General features: G+C 44.7%; 1 protein-coding gene across 4 annotated transcripts in view; it reads left to right on the forward strand.

Moving 5' to 3' along the window:
- The first annotated feature begins 11,357 nt into the window (after positions 1–11,357).
- LOC140335042 (syntaxin-binding protein 4-like) overlaps positions 11,358–21,356 on the forward strand; it is a 39,019-nt gene continuing 29,020 nt past the window's right edge. The window contains exon 1 of one of the 4 annotated variants that reach the window (XM_072417401.1): positions 11,358–11,453. In XM_072417401.1, coding sequence (XP_072273502.1) covers positions 11,425–11,453 — 29 coding nt within the window. In that variant the 5' untranslated portion in view covers positions 11,358–11,424. Of the gene's footprint in view, positions 11,454–11,917; positions 12,390–21,356 lie in introns of those variants that run through there. The other 3 variants (XM_072417404.1, XM_072417398.1, XM_072417400.1) reach the window with 3 other exon arrangements.

The following is a 21,356-nucleotide window of genomic DNA, read 5'->3' on the forward strand; positions in this document are numbered from 1 at the left end:
CACTGCCCCCACAGACACCCCAGATCATAACACTGCTCCCACAGGAACCCCAGATTATAACACTGCCCCCACAGGAACCCCAGATCATAACACTGCCCCCACAGGAACCCCAGATCATAACACTGCCCCCACAGGAACCCCAGATCATAGCACTACCCCCACAGGCACCCTAGATCCTAACACTGCCCCCACAGGCACCCCCGATCATAACACTGCCCCTACAGGATAACTTCAATGATATCAACACTTTATTGTTTCTGCAAGCAGAACCAGTGAGAAAACTAATTTTAGGGGCAAATTTTAGAGGTCCAGAATTTTTCAGTCCTCCCAGGTCAGTCCAACTCCGTGCTTACTTGGGCTTAGTCTAACATGGGTGGCCCTTTGTTGTTCAGCCCATATCCAGAAGTTGGGCACCACTGACCCAGAAGGTCCCATTTCTGCTCTCAATCAATGTGGTAGGAAAGATGAGATGATATTTTTGCAGATGGAGACACAAAAAGTATATTCCCATGAGATTTTTTTTTTTTTATTCTACTTGAGTTTTGAGAGGGAACAATAGCTGCTGAAGAGGACTGAAGAGGACAACTCCCTGGTGTCACCTTTCAGGGACAGGGCGATGGATCTTCTCATTTTATGAGTTTATTATGAAAATGTTGCTCAGATCTCCTCCTCCCATGTCATTGTACTGCTTCTTGTGCTGTTTCCTAAGGGTTATTAACCAGTTGGATGATATCAGTGAGGGTTTGCTATAACATTTTATAGAGCTGATTCATCATCTTTTCCAAGTTTCCAATGCTGAGGGTTTGGTTTCACCAGTAAGGGGTCATACTATTTGGTTGTAATGTGTAGAAGTGGTCATATCTGTCCCATAAACTTTGTAGATCATTGGACAATTTCCTCTTTTAAGAGGTCAACCTATCAGGAGCCAGGGGTCCGATGGATGTCCTGTAATTGGTCACCTGTGCACCTACAGTCACTTCCCAAAGGTGGGCGCATATGGATGGGCAATGCTAATACAGACAATGAAAAGGTGGAGGTCTCTGTGTCTATAGTATGGCACAGTTGCATTGCCTAGGGCCCCATACTGCAGGTGAGTTACACAACATATTAATAAATGGGGCCCTAAAGGTCTTTAAACTTTTTATGCTTTCCTTTGAGCAGCTTGAGCAAAATGGGCATGGCCTCCTGGTGCTCTTATCTTACTGCCAGTCAACCAGACAACGTTGGAGTGCTTTGAAGGACCCCATGTGTCCCCAATGATTTGAAACATCCAAAATACTCCTGGTAGACAGTGGTCATGTGATCCTGTACACTTCTTGAAGTTAAGAAGGGTATAACTACAAACAGAAAGGATCCAACGGAAATGAATGATGGGCCCTCCAGTGATCTAATATCACTCTCATCTACCAATGGTAGCCATTGGGTATACTAATTAAATAGTCCCCTTCATCACATGGTATGAACCCTCTTAAGCATTTGTGATCACTGTCCTATATGAAACCCCAGATAACAACCATTGCTAACCGGTCCAACAAAATATTGGCATCAAGTGGCTTTCCATTGCAAGGTTGGGTTTTGAATCCCAGCCAGGACACTGTTTGCATAGAGTTTGCATGCTCTCCCTGTGCTTTTACCAAAACACCTCAAAACATTCACTTAGGTCAATTGGCCCCTCAGAAGTTGTCCCTGGTAAATGCAAAATATGCAGCACTGGCTACTTGCCATGATATAGATATGTAAGACTAAAAAATATTAATTAAATAAAAAGACTTTTGGCATGGGTAACATGAATGGGTGAGCAACATAATGCACAGAAATGTGTCCTTACTTTTCATAGCCATAAATGAGAGGGGGACTGTAAGTGCACATTGGGGCTTACAATGCCCCCAAGAGCAGCTGCATGGAAAGTGAACCTGTCTGCAGTCACCTGTGCAGGGACACCAAGTGGCCAGGAAGAGGTACTGAAGCTGCACTTTGCTCTTTTTTTTTGATGAGTGCAGAGGCTGTAATTCTGGATGGGGCAGATTCCACACTTAGTAACACACTAGTAATTTTAATATTTGTTAAGGTTGGCATCTTTGCAGCAGTGAAGGTCACATTCCAAGACTGCCTTCCCCTAGTCGGCACACTTAAAGTAGCAAGGGGTGAGATCTGTGATCTCTGTTCCACATAAAAAAAATCTAGGCTATTAGAAGATAGTGGCTGGCATCTCATGGTGCCCAGATTGCATTTATAACCCCCTATGGGACAATAAAGGAATGCCAAAGTGGCCTCTCGAATAATATAATTGTACAGTATCATGGCTCCAGGCACTATTCAACACTCCCTAAACCCTAACTTTGTTTTCAGTATGTTAGGAATGCAGTCATGACTCACCGCAAACAGTTTTCTTCAGTAAATCATTTTTTGTTAATTTGTTGTTAAATGAACATCCTGCCAGTGACAGCAACTCTGCAGGCTGACAACGATAAGCCATAGCATTGCAATTATAGCAGTGTTGTCAGTCTGTCATACATGCCGCTTTAGTTGGCCTCTTGGTAACTATTTAGGAAGATGGCCCAAGTGTTCACAATAGGCTGACAATGCTGCTGCTAATTGCAAGACAATGGCTTAGCGTTGTCAGCCTGCAACAGGAAGTGTTACTGCAAAGGTTGCAGTAGATATGTGCTGAAAAACTGAATACAGAGTGTCGCAATGTAAAACATACTGAAAAATAAATTGTGAGTTTGCATACACTATAAGAATATTGCAGATTGATGACTTAACACAGGACTCTGATGTGATTGTTGCCTGTGACCATGTAATACACAGGGCTGCCATCAGGGGGAGCAATGAGTACTTTTGAGTACTTGACTTTTGCAATACTTTTAGACATGGGGTTGGAGGGCCTAAAGAAGCTAGCATGGGGCCAGAAGGTTCTGATGGCAGTCCAGTCTATTTGGAACTTTCTATAAACCCATTACAGAGTTGTGCAATTCAAACTTACCCTATAACAGTAGTATGAAAAGTACAAATCTCCCCTTTTATTATACGATTCCATTTGGCCCCGTCCAATCTCATCCTCCAAGTTTGACTTTTTAAGAAGTCAATATTTGCATATAACCTTTGCTTCCTGTATCTCTTAATTCAAAGATCATTTTATTATGTTTTGTGTTTGCTTTTGTATTTTTTATTGATTTGACAGATTTATATGTATAATAACCAAAACTTTTCTTGCCTTGTAATATTGGTATAAATGCTTTGCTAGTAATTCAGTTAGCTGATAACGTCTTGTCCACAGAATTCGTGCTGAAATGAAACTCCCAGCGGTGCAATCAGATCTGCTGATGATGAACTACAAAACACCCTTCTGTGTAGTCCTGTCCTAGGGTGCCAATGCTGATCCTCCTATAGTATGACAAATGAATATTGTCACCCCAAGACAGAATGAGCCTGATTTATTAAAATTCTAAGACTGAGGAAGGTAGACAAACATGGGAGAACCTGAGCGATCCAACAAACCTGGAATGGGTTTCTTCGAAATCATTAGTTTTCAGTCCTGCACCAGATCCAATCCAGGATTGCTGGATCACCCAGGTTCAATGACAATGTCTGGCCTGCATTGGACTCACAACCCCAGAACGTTGTGCAGGAGCCCCACAACTTGATGGTTGCCAGCTCAGTGTGACATTTAACACATCATTATTTCCTATAGTGGGAGCAAAACTATTTTTTTTTCTAATAGTAAACGAGAAGCAGATCTGCTACAAGATGTGCTGGAGCCGGTTCATGTTTCCTTGTTATGAATCACACACAGATGGGAAATTGGGAGAGTTAGAAGAAAACTTGGACGGTCCAAACACAAACAGAGAGAAACAAACAGATTTTTGTATGTAGTCACATGAGGGGGGTGCAATGGACCCCATTTATAAGCAGTGGAGGGGTGAAAAGAATGGAGGCGCTGTCCTCAGCAGCCAATGAAATCATTGCAAAGTTTAATAATTGTTTTTTCAATTTGCAACGTTTATACATTGTAAACCAAAAAAAAGGGACAGAACAAAAGGAAAAAATGTATCAAAAAGTCTGCAATTGTTTAGCAAATTAGAATTTGCTGTGAACTTTGGGGAAAATAGGAATAAGATGGAGATAATACAAAGCATCCAATGGTTTTTGTTGAATATTAATTCCCCTGTACCCCCCTCCCTGGCATTTATATATACAGTATTTCTTTTATGCTTTAGTTTTTAAACTTTTCTAAAGAGTTTTAGGTTGGTCACATGACATGTTCATTTTTATTAATGGGTGACCCTGAAAAATTGGTGCTGCCTTCAGCAAATAATAAATGTGCATGGCAAGAAGCTGCAGCAAAGGATGATCTGTGTCATAGATTTGTGAATACAACCAGGGCTGGCACCGGGATTTACACAACATCCCAGTCCAAGAAATAAATGGGTGATGTCTGAAGAAAGATGGCGCTGTTCCTGAGAGGTAATACATGCCTGGAAATGTTGTCATTCTCTATCACCTCATGACACCTGATGACAGGTGCACTTTACTTTTTCCCACCTGTGACATTACAAATTACAGCTGCGGGTATGTTGTCCTGTATGTTAGTGGATGGAGTTTGGTGGAAATCAGAACTATGCCGTGCTGGAGGGTGGAGAGTGATGGGATTTGGGCCGGCCGCTTTATAAACAACACACAGCTGGAACAAGTTACACTGGAGGCTGGGTGTGAGTCATTGCAATAATATTCACCCTCTATTCACCGGGGGTACCCAGAGCTGACAGTGCTATGCCAGCCTCCCAGGTAAAAAGACTTTTAGACAAAATCACCTCTATAGTTTAATGTCTTGTTTTTAATCATTTGCTTAATACAATTGCCCCCAGGGAACCTCTGGATGGGTTTCCCAAATTCTCTACCAATGGTGCCCTGAGCTGCACTTGCAATAGGTTCAGCGTTATTTGGGCATTTTTGCCCTGGCACACAAATACTCCTGTTTGGGATGGGATTTATTCCAGGTTTTTGGAAAGCCAGGTCATCGAGCCCTGGAACAATCTGTACTGCATGATCCAACTCCAGAGTTGTCAGGAGGTGAGCACAGAGAATTTAGTTTTTTTTCCAATTGGACCTCCACGATCAGATTGTTTGCAGCATTCTCCCGGAAGGATTCAAACACAGATCAGGCTAAGGCTGCATACACATGTGCAATAATTGTCGTTGGAAAGGATCTTTCACAATCCTTTCCAATGACAAAGACTGCACGATGCATGATCGAGCGATGTAATACATGCCCCATTCTGCTCTATGGGGGGGGGGGGGGGGGGGAGACGGAGCGGCACCCTGCTGTGCTCTCTCTCCTTTACTCCTATTATGATCGTTCCTCGTCCATTGTCTGTGGATCCACTAGGATGGTCGTTCGGACGACAAGTGCTGTGCACACGCCAGATTCTCGTCCAATAACGGCCCTGAGGTGATTATCGGAGAAGAATCATTTGACATGTGAACATAGCCTAAGTCTTGTGAGAAGATATTCCAGTCCATTACAATCCCCATCTTCATCAGCTCCTCCTTCAGCTTCCCACCCAGGATGGTAACGTCTTATTCCCATGGGTTCTTTGTGGATCCAGAATGAGTAAGCAGAATTTTCATTTTAGTGGATTGACCTAGAAGGGTTCTTGGGAAGGGTCCTTCAGCCATCTGTCTCTGGGAAGATATTCTTTGGGGTCGTAGTCGCCCGTGTGATGTGACGGCATGTCCTGAGTGTGATCTCTGCAGGCTTCCTGGATCCTATATGGGCTCACATGGATTCTGAGTGAGCTGGAACGGGGCAAACCTCCTGTTTTGTAGCAGTGTGGCTCCAATACTGATACTGATACTGAGGAGCTGTAGGAACCCTTGAAGAGTTTGGGTATTCCACCCTTTTCTCACCCTAAAGCCTAGCTAAACTCAGAAATTTCACTTAACATAAAAGGGTAGACAACCCTTTTATGTAGAGTAAACATTCAGTTTGTTTAAGTTTTTTTTAAGTGTAAAAAAGGGTTCAGCACCACCCCCTAATTCTTGATCGTCTAGTCAAGAATGAATGGAAGCGCAAAGCCTTCCGTGATACCTACGTCACGCATGTCAGGAAGCTCTTGGGTGCTCCTGCGCATGCCCAAAATGGAGCCTTTTCGTGAAAGGAAAAAAAATTGAAAATCTCACGCATGCGCAGTTAGATTGGCAAGTTTTTTTCCAACCTACGTCACCCGCTCTTGTGCCTGGGTTGGGTGATGTAGGAAGAAAAACCCGGAAGAAAAGACGAAGATGGCGCCTGGCGAAAAGATAGATACCGGGACGACGGGGGACCCGATGGAAGACACCTTTGGACCGATCAACTGCGCTGTGGGATTGAAGGTAAGTGTATTTTAGGCATTTTTGAGTCTAGTTCCTCTTTAGGATCTGCAATAAAGTTTTTAAAATTACAACATCCAAAACCAGTATTTAGTGGTCTGCAAACTGTGGCTCTTTGTATTACTCCTTGGGGCACTGATTCTTCCACTGACTCCATCAATGGGGTACTAATGCTATCTCTTTTACCGACACCGTGGCCCTATTAAACCTCTGATACCCATAATGGGACACTATTCTTCATCCTATTAACCAAGGGTTCTACTTTCATTGACCACCAAACCTGGGGCAAAGTTTACTACATTTATTCCAAGGCTCAGTGGCTAGCAATCTGTCCTTTGCAGCGCTGGGTCCCAGGTTAGAATCTCGGCCAGGACAGTATCTGCATGGAGTTTGCAGGTTCTCCTCATGTGTGTGTGGGATTCCTCCGGTTTCCTCCCACATTCCAAAAACATGCAGTTAGGTTAATTAGCTTCCCCCTGAAAATTGACCTTAGACTGTATTAAAGACATATGACTATGGTAGGGACATTAGATTGTGAGCTCTCTTGCGGGACAGCGAGGGACATGACTATGGACTTTGTGTAATATGTTGGCGCTATATAAATACTGTATGATAATAATGAAGGGGCATTATCTACTCCCTACTCCAAAGATCTGAAGGGCATAAAGCTGGCCCTTTGTTTGAGGACGTGTTGTGCAAAAGTATTTAGGTGGAAAGTCTTAGACACAAAGTTATGGAGATGCTAAAACTGGGAGGACTTGGAAACGTTACCAACGTTACCAACTTTTACCCACTTTGCAGAACCTCGGGATCTTCTTATTACCCAAATCCAGTTGTAAATTGAATGTAGTATCTCGCATGACTTCCACCCCCAGAATATTTAAGAAATGTTTGCATATTTGAAGTGTATGACATCTACATATCTGCAGGCGGTGCACAATGATGCATTATGGGACAGTCATGCCAAGAATGATGCATTGATGTCGGGGCCAGCTCCGGGACCAACTGGAAATGACTTGGGAAATGTCAACTCATCACAAAGAATTTCTCTAAGTGTGTATTGTGCGCTAAAGAAATAAACAATAATTGCAGCAAGCATGTATTATGTACACACACACACGGGAGCCACAAAGATCCATTGTCTCTGTAATACAAAGCAAATAGTGAGATCAAGAGATCATATATTACCTGCCGTGAGGACGAGGACTGGGCTGAAGTCACTGGTTTGTATGGGGAAGTGGGAGCTTGCCATCTTGTGATGTGGGCCGGTGCCATTTATATCAGTGGTAGGGTAATGACCATTGGCATCAGGACAGGTTGCCCAATGGCCTTTTATGTTTATAGAGCCCTCGTTGACTCCTGGATTCTTGCAGCTTGGTCTTGTGGGCCGATGACTCTTTAAAAGTCCAACTTTGGGCTGGCCACAAAAATAAATGACCCCAGAACCCTACTGCCCCCTTACCCATCCCCCATCGTTTTAGTAGGCTTTAAGGCATGTTGCCATTGACATAATGGGGGAAAGACTAGGGCCGGGTGCTGAGGGTTATCTACAACCCATTGCTGGTCCTTCCCACCCCATCTGTCCGCATTGCACAGAGAAGCACAAATACCCACCGATGACCCCAAAAAGTCTCACATACATAAAAAGATCAATATCAATCGAATGCATGTAGATGGGGGACCGGAGTTATTGACTTTAATACAATGTTTAAATTGATTTTGGATACTCAAAAAGAAAAAAAAGTCCATCATCCCCGCCTGCACTATAGGTACACGAAGGTGCTCAGGTGAGCTGTTTCCATTTTAAACCTCTGAACTTCTGACCCAATAAAAACGCAGAGCTCGTATGTGACGCATTTAGCAAGGATCGTAGTGGAATGCGAAGTGACAAATACTTTATAGCAAGTCGCTCCCACTACAGAACCAGTTCATCCAGCTATTTGGCATGGGGACCTCACCGTCCTCTCCCTGGGGTGTGCCACCTCCTAAATCTCTACCGAAACCAGCAAGCCTAGTAATGGAGTGCAGAGCCAGGAAAAATACTGTATGATGTGATTCAATCAGAACTGGTATAGACTGCCTCCTACTGGCCATGTTTAGTAATGTTTTTGCTGAGATTCACACAATTTTCATCCCGTTTGTACACAATTTTTTCTATCAGAATGTTATGTTAAAAAAGGAAGTAGTGTGAATAAATGAAGAGATGCAAGCAGGAGGTTCAGATTCTTCCATATAGATTGTGGGATGTGTCAATAGAGGGGTCACCAGCAAGGGGAGCAGGTCCTGATTCCTCTATATAGATTTATGGGGTCACCTTCACTAGAGGGGTCACCAGCAGGAGAAAGGAGGCCCTGATTCCTCTATATAGAATTGTGGGGTCACCATCACTAGAGGGGTCACCAGCAATAGGAAGGAGGTCCTGATTCCCCTATATAGAATTGTGGGGTCACCATCACTAGAGGGGTCACCAGCAAGGGGAGCAGGTCCTGATTCCCCTATATAGAATTGTGGGGTCACCATCACTAGAGGGGTCACCGGTCCTGATTCCCCTATATAGATAGAATTGTGGGGTCACCATCACTAGAGGGGTCACCAGCAAGAGGAATGAGGTCCTGATTCCCCTATATAGAATTGTGTGGTCACCATCACTAGAGGGGTCACCGGCAGGAGGAAGGAGGTCAGGCGTTCGGCCCTCTCTACATGACTGTTAATGGGAATTGCTGTCAGACAAATTAGATTCTCTCGCCTGGCTGGATCACAGATACTAAGTGACAAGCGGGCGGAGGGTCACCCAAATACCTATGGTGAGTGTTCTCAGGGGTCTCTGACCTCCATGGTTGCGTTTCATGATGCAGAGTGACGCAGTAGTCGTGGCTCCTCCTCCTCTTGGTCACATGGGGCCCTTGTTGTGTCTAGAGATAATACCCCTCAGAGACCTTGGAGCTCGGCTATGCCCTTGCTCCCTCTGCCACCCTGGATTATGGTGACATCTGTTCCCCGTACAGTGCGCAATCAGGCAAAGAAAGAGACAGAAGGGGGAGCTGTGAACGGTCATGGAACCGGCTGCAAACATCTCCTCTAATCTGCACCTTTAAGGCTGCTGAAATCCTTCATTTGGGTGGGTTTATTTAACCCTTTCACAACTGGGGGCATCGATGCCAAGGTCACACTTTGCAGTGGTTAAAATTGCTCATCTAGCTGAACTCAGCAGTCAATGGGCAAGGAAGCCCTTCAAACTCCCTCATATACAAATGGCCAGTAGGGGGAGTGTTTGCACAGAAGAATACATGATATACTATAATTCAAATATGGAAGAGCAAATGTGTGTAAATGTGAATCTGTTAGAAACAGAGACATTCCCTCAAACATTCCCTGGTGAGGATCAAAATGCAATCAATTTAACAAACTGTTGTGACCAGGATTAATGCAACATGTGAAAAACATTCACTGTGTTATAAACCCATCCAGTAAGCGCTGCAAGTGTGCTAAAGTCAAAGTTCACCCGGTGTATCTCATTCTGAGTCCGAAAGTCTGAGTGTAATCTCACGCAGGATGAGCATTCTATATTCTATGAGGGGTCAGTAGGAGGACGCGGGGATTGGAACTCCCCTGTATCTCTGCCAATCACATTCAAGCTCTCAAGACAAATGGAAATAATTCTACAGCAAACTGTATATAAAGGGGCCACACTGAGGATATTCCAGCATTGCAAACAGCTATGTTCCAGGGTCAGTACCAGGTGTATGTTTTAATATTAATAAATGTTGTAGGGTCGATATTATCTGATTTCCAGGGTCACTAACATGTGTTCCAGGGTCAATAGTAAGTGTATTCTATGGTGAGGAACCAGTGTGTTCAAGCATAAGTGATAGATCTATTCCAGAGAAACAGGTGTGCTCCAGGTGTAGTAATAGATGTGTTCCAGGATCACTTGTAGGGTCATGAATAGGTGTGTTCTGGGGTCACTAAAAATTCTGTCCCACAGTCAAAAGTATGAAAAACAGGTGTGTTCCAGTGTAACTTAAAAGTGTGCTCCAGGGTCAATAATAAATGGGTTCCAGGGTCAAGAACAGGTGTGTTCCAGGATTAACATTACCTGTGTTCCCAAGTCTCTAACAAGTGCGCTCCATGGTCAATAATGGATCAATTCCAGAGACAAGAATAGGTGTGTTCATGGATTAACTTCACCTGTGTTCAGGGGTCGCTAACAAATATCTTCCATGGTAGTAATAGATGTGTTCCAGGGTGAAGAACAGGTGTATTCCAGGATTACCTGTGTTCCGGGATCTCTAACAAGTATGTTCCAGGGGTAAGTGTGTTTTAGGGTTAACACCTGTTTTTCAACATCAATAATAAATCTGTCCCAGAGTCAAAAACTTGTGTTCCAGGGGTAGTAATAGATGAGTTTCAGGATCACCACCAAGTGCATTCCTGAGTCAATCATTCATGTGTTCCAGGATCAACAGAAGGTGTAATCCAGGCTAAAGAACAGGTGTGTTCCAGGATCAATAATAGCTGTTGTCCAGGGTCACTAACAATTGATATACAGGGTCATTATTAGGTTTGTTCCAGGCCACTAACAAAGGTGTTTCAGGGTCAGTAGTAGGTGTATTCCAGGGTAAAGAACAGGTGTATTTTGGGGTCATTAACAAGTGTTATTCGTGTTCTAGGGGTAAAAATAAAACACCTGTGTTCCAGAATCCAGATGTGTGTTTCAGAATCAATGTTAGATGTATTGTAAGATGTGTTCCAGGGTCACTAAGAAATATATTTCGGGGTCAATAGGCTTTATTTCAGGATTCCGGGGTGAGGAAGAGGTGTGCTCCATGAAGAATGGTAGGTATATTGTATGGCCAAGGACAGCCGTGTTCCAGGATCACTAACAAGTGAATGATGGGTGAATTTCAAGGTCAATAAGAGGCGTAATCCAGCATCACCAGTAGGTGTCTTTTCCCAGTATTAGCAGCTCCAGGATTACTAACAGGTATGTTCCAGAATCACTAAGAGGTGTTTCAGTCGCCAGCAGCAGGTGTTTTCCAGGATCACTAACAAATGAAAGTCGCTAACAGAACCCCCAGCAGGTATGTTCTATCGTCACCATCAGATGAACTCCACTGACAAATGTGTTCTTTTCATCTTTCTTACAGGTTGTTCAGCAAACTTCTATTATAAGGTGACAACTGCCTCTTACTTTCACTCCTGCGTTGTCACCGGTCCATATTGCTCAGGCATGTTCTGCCTTTTTTATCTGGAAGTTGGTCCAAAGTTATTGGTTACATTACGACATAATTACGCCCCAAAACTTTTTCTTATATATGGAGGCTGTTTAGTTTTCTTTTAAGCTATTTTTCTTTATCGGTGATCCTGCCAGGAACTTACCTCTTATCCCGGAGTGACACCAATCAATAAATGTGCCGTGTTTATGTCAGCAAAGCACGATAAGTGTGTTGGGATTACAGAACACCTCCCTGTCACCTCGTCGCCATACCATAGGAGGTGCTCTGTAGTCCACATAGCTGACCGGTAGGAAGTTTGGAGCGCACTGGATTTCCGGCAGGTCTTTTTCTGTACTTGAAGCAATATTAAAGCCACGACGCATAATCTGCATGTATTGCGGAGATTTTTTCGTCCATAGACTTTAAGTCACCTCCTCCACATCCGGATGAAAGCCTTTGATGCCATTAACCCTGGCAGTGCCAGGTCTTCTGATTGGCAAGCAGAAGGGTACAGAGCGCCAGCTGGTCTACCAAGAGACAGGAAAGTTGGGGGGGTGGGGGTGTTGAAGTCATATGTGGATGTGAGATTAGGCCCGGCTCTGTGTGCCTGAAATCCGGTGTGATTAGCACAGGCAGAGCTGAGATGATACGGAATTAAGAAGGGACACAGTGAACGGACATGGACTCGCTCTTCCAGCTCTGAACGTTTCGGGGCTCTTCCAGGCTCGTGGATGAGATGTCCTATCTCAAACCCTCTGGGAAGGAGTTGGAGAGATTCGACGGCTTGTCGCTCATCTACTGGTGAGTACAATGGCTGGAAATTTCTGCAACACTGAGGGGGGCAAATAAATCTGCAGAGAAGGATTAAGGAGGGCAGCCCATGCAGAACCCAATCCAGATCCTCAAACCTGTTGCGTTCTGCAGAATTCCCAAGTTTTGGAAATCAGGATGGGGACACAAGGTAGGCAAATGGCACACGGCTGCCCCTGCAACTGATGGTGAAATTATTAGGCTGCCCCCTGCTGTCCAAATGTTTGATTGGGTGGAGGATTGGGGACTCTCCGTTCTTTATTGTTGTCTGGGACCCCATTGAGATCCTTTCCGTCACTTCCTGTTCTGCTGATGATGTTAATACCCCCATCAAAAACAGATTTCTAATATTGATTCCAGCAATCACTTTTTCCTTGTCTTCATGCCACATGGCTGGGAAGAAGTCTAAGACAAAGACATATGGCATGGAGACCAGTGCAGCCTATAGGTGTCAATGGGTGGCTTAGCCATCCACACACAATGAGCCTGATTTATTAAATGGAAAATTTTATCACAGGAGAACCTGGGTGATCCGGCAAACCCGGTATGTATCTGGTCCAGGATGGAAAACAATTACCAGTTAATAGCAAATTACTTTTAAGAAATCCGTTTTGCTGGATCACCCATGATAGTCCATTTCTTCCAGTCTGGGAGAGCTTTATTAGATAGGACGCAATGCATGATGGACTGACCCTTGCGGAGGAAAAACGTTCAGGTGCTGTACTTTCAGGAGCAGCGACCCAAATCACGGGTCAACACGTTTGCATGCATCTGCAGTGACGGTGCAGTTCTCCTTCTAAGCAACTGCACAGTCAGAAGCAACAGATCACTTCCAGGAGCCGTGCGGCAACCCCAGCGCCAACGCCGTGCACAATTTGGTTCTCCCATACAGGTGAATAGGAGCTGATGGGGCCACGGCTGAGCATGCGGTACAAGGCGGCAGATTATCACAATGCTTTTCCTATTACTAAGACCCCAAAGTCTGGGTTTCCTTCCTGAAGACCCTGCCTCTCCCACAAGACCACAGCCAGTCTCTATCACATTTGGAGACGTCTTACACCATCTTTTTGTGCAACGCTTACAAGTACCCGACCTTATGTTGGCCATATCCAACCATGAGATATATAAAAAGTTGTTTTTTGGGGCTTTTATATCTGCAGATTTTATTAAAGGAATGCTTGGTGATCCTGAGGCATGTCTTGGATTTGCATCTCTTGTCCAATTGTGCATCTTTGGCACATGGGGTCCTGGTGGAGACTGTATAGGCCATGCCAACGCATTTTACTCATTCAAGGTTCACCATTGGATAACCCACCCATTAGGGGTTCAGTGTGTATTGGGAGGAATGCAAAAGAAAGTGCAGGGGATCTGCAACAGTGCAATAGTTTCCTTTTTTTATGAACATGTAGGTGAGTGGGCACATGCAGCACTTGGCACAAATCCTCTGGGTGCCAGTTAAAAGGTGTAATGGATGAGAGCGTTAGTTAATGCGTGACTGATTGGATTTTTGTATTGCGCCTCATCAGCGGGATTGTTGCAGGGAGAGGTGTGCTGGACGTCTGCTGATTGTAACCTTTCACTGTAAACACGCAGATCAGCCAAGCCGCTGTCACTGGCCCAGCTTCCTTCCCTCTGCCTTCACCCGTCTGTGTAATCAGGGACAATCCGATTATAGGCTCAAGCTTTTATCACTTGAACTTCAGATCAAGTCCAGCACTAGGTGAAGACGGTTTATTGGGGTTCGGCATGGAAGGACACGACTTCTGGGGGGTCACGTGTAGGGCGCAGGACCCTGCAGCTACAAGAGCCACATATATAGAACAATGGATCCCTTTGTAGATTGTCAGGGATGGCAAGGCTGTGGCCAAACAAATATGGATACCCAAGGGGACAATAGTGGGTCAAACTTTTTACATTTTGTTGGCCCCGTCTGCACGCGAGACCATTTTCCAGTAAATGAGCCCCAATGCAACCAAGAAGTTTCCCTATACCAGCCTCATAGTCTCATGTGCCTGGCACCGGCACCACTCCTATGCCCCATCCATAGACAGCATCTTCCTATGCCCCCAAGGCTTTACCTAAAAAAATTGAACCCCATGTAAGCTAAAAAAAAAAATTGTTAGCAGGCAGGTTGTGTATTGGAGAAGGGACAGACGCTGTCTTTTGGCTTTCATCCCTTCAGCAGCATTGCCTTTACACAAATCACCTCTAAATAGCCCGGATCCCCGAAATTTTGTGAATACTGTGACGAAATTTGTATGGTCACCAAGTAATACCATTTCCCTGAGGAAGCCGCATGGCGAAACGCGTCGGAACCATTAACCTGGCCACTATTTATTGAAATAATTAGGGATCCAATATGTTTAGGTGATTGGTCCTCTACCCCCATGGATTAATAATGGGGAATACCACTCATATCCACTGTAAGTTCCTACCACTGATTGTTTTTGCTGTATGAATAATTTGAATATTAATATAAGATATTACTGCCTAAAAACCCCAGCTTCTTCTCTGTCTTTCCTTTTTAGAAAAAATCCACAATGAAACAAACTCACCTTCCTGTTGGCAATTATTTCTGTAATACGCACACATGCAGCTCATTGTATGATCCCAGCATACGCAAATGAATGAACCCACGATTAGGGATGAGCGAGCGAGAATATTAAGTTCAATCTCGCGGCGAATCAGGCCTCTTGCTTACCAAAAAGCGAGAACGGTCTTTTGATTCGCCGAGAGGTCGAGCTCTCACCGAACAGGAGGATTTCCAGGGCTGCATCATACAACCCTGGAAATCCTCTGCCATCCCCGGGCACTAGAGGTTAATTATTCTGTAGTGCCCCGGGTATTGCACACTCTTCTCAATGAATGCAGCCATAGCTCCAATCATTGAGAAGATGCCCAGCACAGGAGAACCTCCTGACATTGTAATATAAGTATCTCTTACAAATGAGACATCTGTATCTGTAACATGTATCATTTGTAAAAGATACTTATATTACAATGTCAGGAGGTTCTCCTTTGCTTGGCATCTTCTCAATGATTGCAGCTGTGGCTGTGGTTAATTAACCTCTAGTGCAGGGGATTACACACGACTGCATTCATTGAGAAGATCCCCGGGCACTAACCTCTGATCCCCCCGGGGTCGCAAACAGGAGGATTCCCAGGGAACCCTGTGAATCCCCTGTGAATCCTCCTGTTATAATTTCCTAAATCTTCCGATGGTTTAGCTAAATCAGTTTTCCGAAATTTTGTGGAACCATCAGAAGTGCGAGGAAAACCTACTCACAATGGCCAAAGACCCAAACCGGAAAGAAGACACAGGACCCCATGGACAGGTGAGTGTATTAAAGAAATTGTGATCTGACAGCCATGTTTGTTTGATTATAGGAATAAAACAAATTTATAGGAATTTTTTTTTCCCCCGTTGGAGCAAATTGTACCAGTTTTTTTTTGCCTTCCTCTGGATTAACTATGTCCATAGGGTTTTATATCTGGGATATGTTTATTTCCCTATTGGTTGAACGTGATGGACTTATGTCTTTTATCAACCTGGCTTACTTAAAAACTATACGTAATTGCAGAAGAGACATCGCCTGTTCCTTTTATTGCAGCTTAGTGCTACAATAACCTTAACAAACCAATAAAAGCAAAACTAAAATGAGACATTAAAAAAATGAGATTTAGGACAGACGATGTCTCTTCTGCAATAAAACAAACTTATCTGCCCGATCACAAATATTAAACTAAACTCACCTCTCCTTGTTCCTTCCTCAGTGTTTCTTCTGGGTTCAGGATTTTCGGCCAACTTGCTGGTCCAGGCTGGAATAAAGTAATTCCTGCACATGTGCATGGCGGCGGCTGGCTATGCTGGGATCGCATGCTGAGCTGCACATGAGTTTGTTTTATTGTATAAGAGACTTTGCCTATTCCTTCTGCAATAAAGAACCTTTTTACTATGCAAGTTTAGTTGCACTTTAGTCTGTGTACAAATATTCTGTTATTGATGCTAAAATGACTAATTAATCATTTCCAGCAATAGTTTTATGAGCAATGAGCAGATGATGGACACCTGAGGATGGGGCACCCCATTGGCATTGTAAAGTTTAGGGGTCCAGGATCTCGCACTTGATAGTGATCATGTTATAGAAGTATGTGCGAGGTGTAAATTGGGACTGGATGGGGGTGACGTATTAGAATGATGGGAATGAAGCAAAGAGGCGCGGTATATATGGTGTACATTGGTGTACATGCTCTGTTTGTATATTGCTAATACGAATTCTAAAAAACATAAATTTCCTAATAACAATTCTAAAAAATGATGCCAGCGCCCATTAACTGCCAGGAGAAGGGGGTGTGGCCAATGAAAAGTGGTGGGTGTGGCTAGAGGAAAGGGAGGTGTGGCTAAGGGAAGGCAGGAAGTGTGGCTCAAGGAGAGGTGGTTAAAAGAAGATGAAAGGTGTGGCTAAAGCAAGAAGGATATGGGGCAGAAGGAAGTTGATGGGTGTGGCTAAGGGAAGGTGAGGGGTGTGTCTAAAGGAAGGCAAGAGGTGTGGCTAAAATAGGAGGTGTGGCTAAAGAAAAGTAAGAGGCATGTCCAAAGGAAGGAGAAGGTGTGACTAAGGGAAGGCAAGGGGTGTAGCTAAAGGAAGTTGAGGCTAAATAAAGGGTGTGGCTTAAAAAGGATGGGTGTGGCTAAGGAAAAAAGGTTGGAGGTGTGGCTAAAGTAAGGAAGGGGTGTGGGCTAAAGAAATGTAAGAGGTGTGGCTAAGTAGAAGGTAGACTATAGGAAGAGAATGCGGCAGTCAGGTGGCAGGGGGCGTGGTTTGTGAACTAGAGAGTTGAATAGAGTGAACAGGGAGTATGGTGGTGTGAATGGGGTGAGTGGTGAAGGGGTAAGGTGGGGAGGGTATAAAAGATGCCTATTTAAACAAAAATTTGGGAATGTGGCCAATGTAATTGTAATGGACAGGAGTCGGAGCCAGTCATATTTGGAAACGTATTGGCAATGAACATGCCAGAAGGAGAGAGCAGAGTGATGACACTGCTTTATTATATTGCTTTATTACTTATGGTGTCACCCACCTGGCTGTGCTATGTGAATAAGCTGTGTAAATCTCAGGATCATATCCTCGCAGTACTGATGACCAATCATAACAGTTCCATGCCCAGGGATAATTTATAATAAAATGGGGCCCACTGCATAATGGGATGGGGTCCCAGGAAGATGGGGGCACTATGCAATCGCCTTACCCTTGTCTTAGCCCTGTCTGTGCCAGGAGGTGCCAATGTGCGATCTGTCTTTTGCCGATCATCATAATTCCAGGCTGCAATCTGGCTTTGGTCGCATTTATTGCAGTCTGATGGCAGCCACATGGAGTTTGGGGCCACTGCACCCACAGAGGTGGCATATTTACAGTAACAGGTTCTCTTTGAGTCATAATTAGACTTTATATATCTGTGGTATCCTCAGCAGTCCCTGACGGCGTCTCTGGCTTTTACAATCCACTGTCCGGTCTACCCCCGGCTACCATATAATATAACGATAATACGTGGGTACATCTAGGCCAGCTGCCCCCCGTAGCACAAACACATGACAAGAAATATTAGTGTCCCGGTGGCAGCAGAGTGACGGCTCGGAAACTGCAGTGCCAGCAAACTCAGCAAAACTGCCATGTGGGTGGAAAAAGAGCCCCAATAAGCATGTCGTGTGTGTGCCATGGCATCAAAGCTAATGACTTGGAAGAAAAATGTATTCTGCTTATAGTTTGCCTTCCCTGATTCTTCCTTTTATTCTTTGTTAATATGATGATGACATAAAGAAACGTTTCTGATACCATGGCATGCCATTTTATCATTTTATATTTTATACCCAGATTTTATACCCAGCGATGCCATCACCTCTGTGCTTCTCTATGTTAGGCAGGCGAATTGTGGCTGGTGGGAGGGGCCAGTTCTAAATAACTGATTACATCACAGCAGCCACTGTGCTCCTCCTTCAGCTATGATGTAAGCAATGGGCTGGTCTTTAGGAGGAGTTATGCAAATATCAAAATGCCTTGATTGGTACGTGTCTAGGGGAGTGGGCGTTCCTACACAGGTTGTTTACGCTGAGCCTCCATGATTGGTAGAAATGAAATCCAATTACTAAAAGGGGTGGGGCAAGGGGACAGTCAGGATGGGTAGGGAGGGGCTAAATTCTGCTGAAGATCCTCCAGGTTTAATGAAGGGAAGGCTGGAGGGCAGATTTAATAAAGGGGTGGCTGGAGGGCAGATTTGATGAAGGAGAGTCCGGAGGGCAGATTTGATGAAGGGGAGGCCGGAGGGCAGATTTGATGAAGGGGAGGCCGGAGGGCAGATTTGATGAAGGGGAGGCCGGAGGGCAGATTTGATGAAGGGGAGGCCGGAGGCAGATTTATTAAAAGGGCGGCTGAAAGGCAGATTTTTTAAAGGGGCGGCTGGAGGGCAGCTTTGATGAACAGGAGGCCGGAGGGCAGCTTTGATGAAGGGGAGGCCGGAGGGCAAATTTAATAGAGAGGAGAGCGGAGGGCAGATTTGATGAAGGGGAGGCCAGAGGGCAGATTTAACGAAGAGGAGGCTGGAAGGCAGATTTAATGAAGAGGAAGCTGAAGGGCAGATTTGATGAAGGGGAGGCCGTAGGGCAGATTTTTTTCTCTGCTGTCTATCCCGCTGTTGATGTCACCAATAACGGTTCTCTATAGGAACTGGGAGCTGCTCAGTGTCACCCCCTCTCTGCCAGTACATAACAGGTTCTCTTCAATCAGGAGAAGTCGCTGTATCATGGCTTGGTGGCTGTGTTCTAACCTGCGGCTGACCCCCCGGAAGGCTTCGCCGGTCATTGTGAACAAAGATAATCACTTTTCAAGAAAAGATTAGTGCGGCCTGCTTTTATTGCTGCCTGGAAGAGGCGGCTTACAGGGGATATGTGCAGTCGTGGGTTTACACAGTGGGCAGACAGGAGTTTAATCCGGCAGCTGTAACACACAAAGGACGATCAGCCACAATGACCAGACATGGATGGAAAACTCAATGTGTCGGCAGCTAGAAGGCACCCTGGTACATCAGCCCTGTGTCATACATCTTACAATCTCATTGTACAATCTCTTTTAAGATAGGCAGACATACTTCATTTGGATGGAACAATCTTTGTACGGTTTTCTTTAAAAGTTGGTTGGCAGATTTAATGAAGGGAGGGGTTAGAAGGCAAATTTAGTCAAGGGCAGCTTTAACCTAATCGATTGCAGATGATACCTACACACCATAACTCTGCCTGCCATAATTGCTTCGCTATGATCTGTTTATGTGTCTATGGTACATTTTCTTCTGTAATAAAGAACTTTTTTTCTGTTTGTGAGGAAGTTGTGGTCTCTCTGCAGAGGTCCACCTGGCCCTTGTTGAGTTGGACCTATAGCCCTACAACCAGCAAAGCATATGCTCTCTGCTGAATGGATAGCCTTGGCTTGGATTCAGGAGAGGGGCATGTCAGACCCCTGCAAACAGACCACTGCTTCCATTCTGAGAGTAATGGTTCCACTCTGTAATGGGCATTTGAAGAGCATTCCCATCCCATCCAGGTGTATTGAAGCCATTGATAGGAGAACCAAAAGTGCTACACAAAGCACCTCAAAACCATAAAACAACCTTAACACAATGAAAATGCCAGCAAACTGGCAAATAAAAAATTGTTCTTGAAGTGTACTTATTCTTTTTTATGAGAGAAGTTGGTGCTTCATTGGTGTTTGTTAGGCAGTCAGCCTCTACAAAACCACTTTTTAAACTATTGGCGGTTGGAAAAAGCCTCCAGCCCTGGATTTCCAACCACCTCTGATGTGATGCCCTCAGCCTTGGATTTCCAACCATTGATGGTGTGAAATAGCCCTCAGCCTTGGATTTCTAGCCATTGATGGTGTAAAGCCCTCAACCTTGGATTTCCAACCATTGATGGGAAAAATAGCCGTCAGCCTTGGATTTTTAACCATGGATGGGGAGACAAAGCCCTCAGCCCTGGATTTCCAGCCATTGATGGTGTAAAGCCCACATTCTTGGATTTCCAACCATTGGTGGTGTGAAGCCCACAGCCTCGGATTTCCAACCATTGATGGGGTGAAGAAGCCCTCAGCCTTGGATTTCCAACCATTGATGGGGTGAAGAAGCCTGAAAAAGCCCTCAGCCTTGGATTTCCAACCATTGATGGTGTAAAGCCCTCATCCTTGGACTTCCAACCATTGATGGTGTGAAGCCCACAGCCTTGGATTTCCAACCATTGATGGGGTGAAGAAGCCCTCAGCCTTGGATTTCTAACCATTGATGGTGTTAAGAAGCCCTCAGCCTTGGATTTACAACCATTGATGTTGTAAAAAAATCCCTCAGGGTTAGATTTCCAACCATTGATGGGGTGAAGGCCACAGCCTTGGATTTCCAACCTTTGATGGTGTAAAGCCCTCCACCTTGGATTTCCAACCATTGGTGGTGTTAAGAAGCCCTCAGTCTTGGATTTCCAACCATTGATGTTGTGAGGAAGCTCTCAGGCTTGGATTTCCAACCATTGATGGTGTGAAGCCCACAGCCTTGGATTTCCAACCATTGATGGGGTGAAGAAGCCCTCAGCCTTGGAGTTCCAACCAATGATGGGGTGAAGAAGCCCTCAGCCTTCAATTTCTAACCATTGATGGTGTGAAGAAGCCTCAACCTTGGATTTCCAACCATTGATGTTGTAAAAAAGCCCTCAGGCTTGGATTTCCAACCATTGATGGTGTAAAGCCCTCTACCTTGGATTTCCAACCATTTGTGGTAAGAGGCCCTCAGTCTTGGATTTCCAACCATTGATGTTGTGAGGAAGCCCCCAGTCTTGGATATCCAACCATTGATGTTGTGAGGAAGCCCTCAGGCTTGGATTTCCAACCATTGATGGCGTTAATCCTACAGTCTTGGATTTCCAAC

Source organism: Pyxicephalus adspersus, chromosome 7, assembly GCF_032062135.1.
Source record: "Pyxicephalus adspersus chromosome 7, UCB_Pads_2.0, whole genome shotgun sequence".
In the NCBI taxonomy this organism is placed as follows: Eukaryota; Metazoa; Chordata; class Amphibia; order Anura; family Pyxicephalidae; genus Pyxicephalus; species Pyxicephalus adspersus.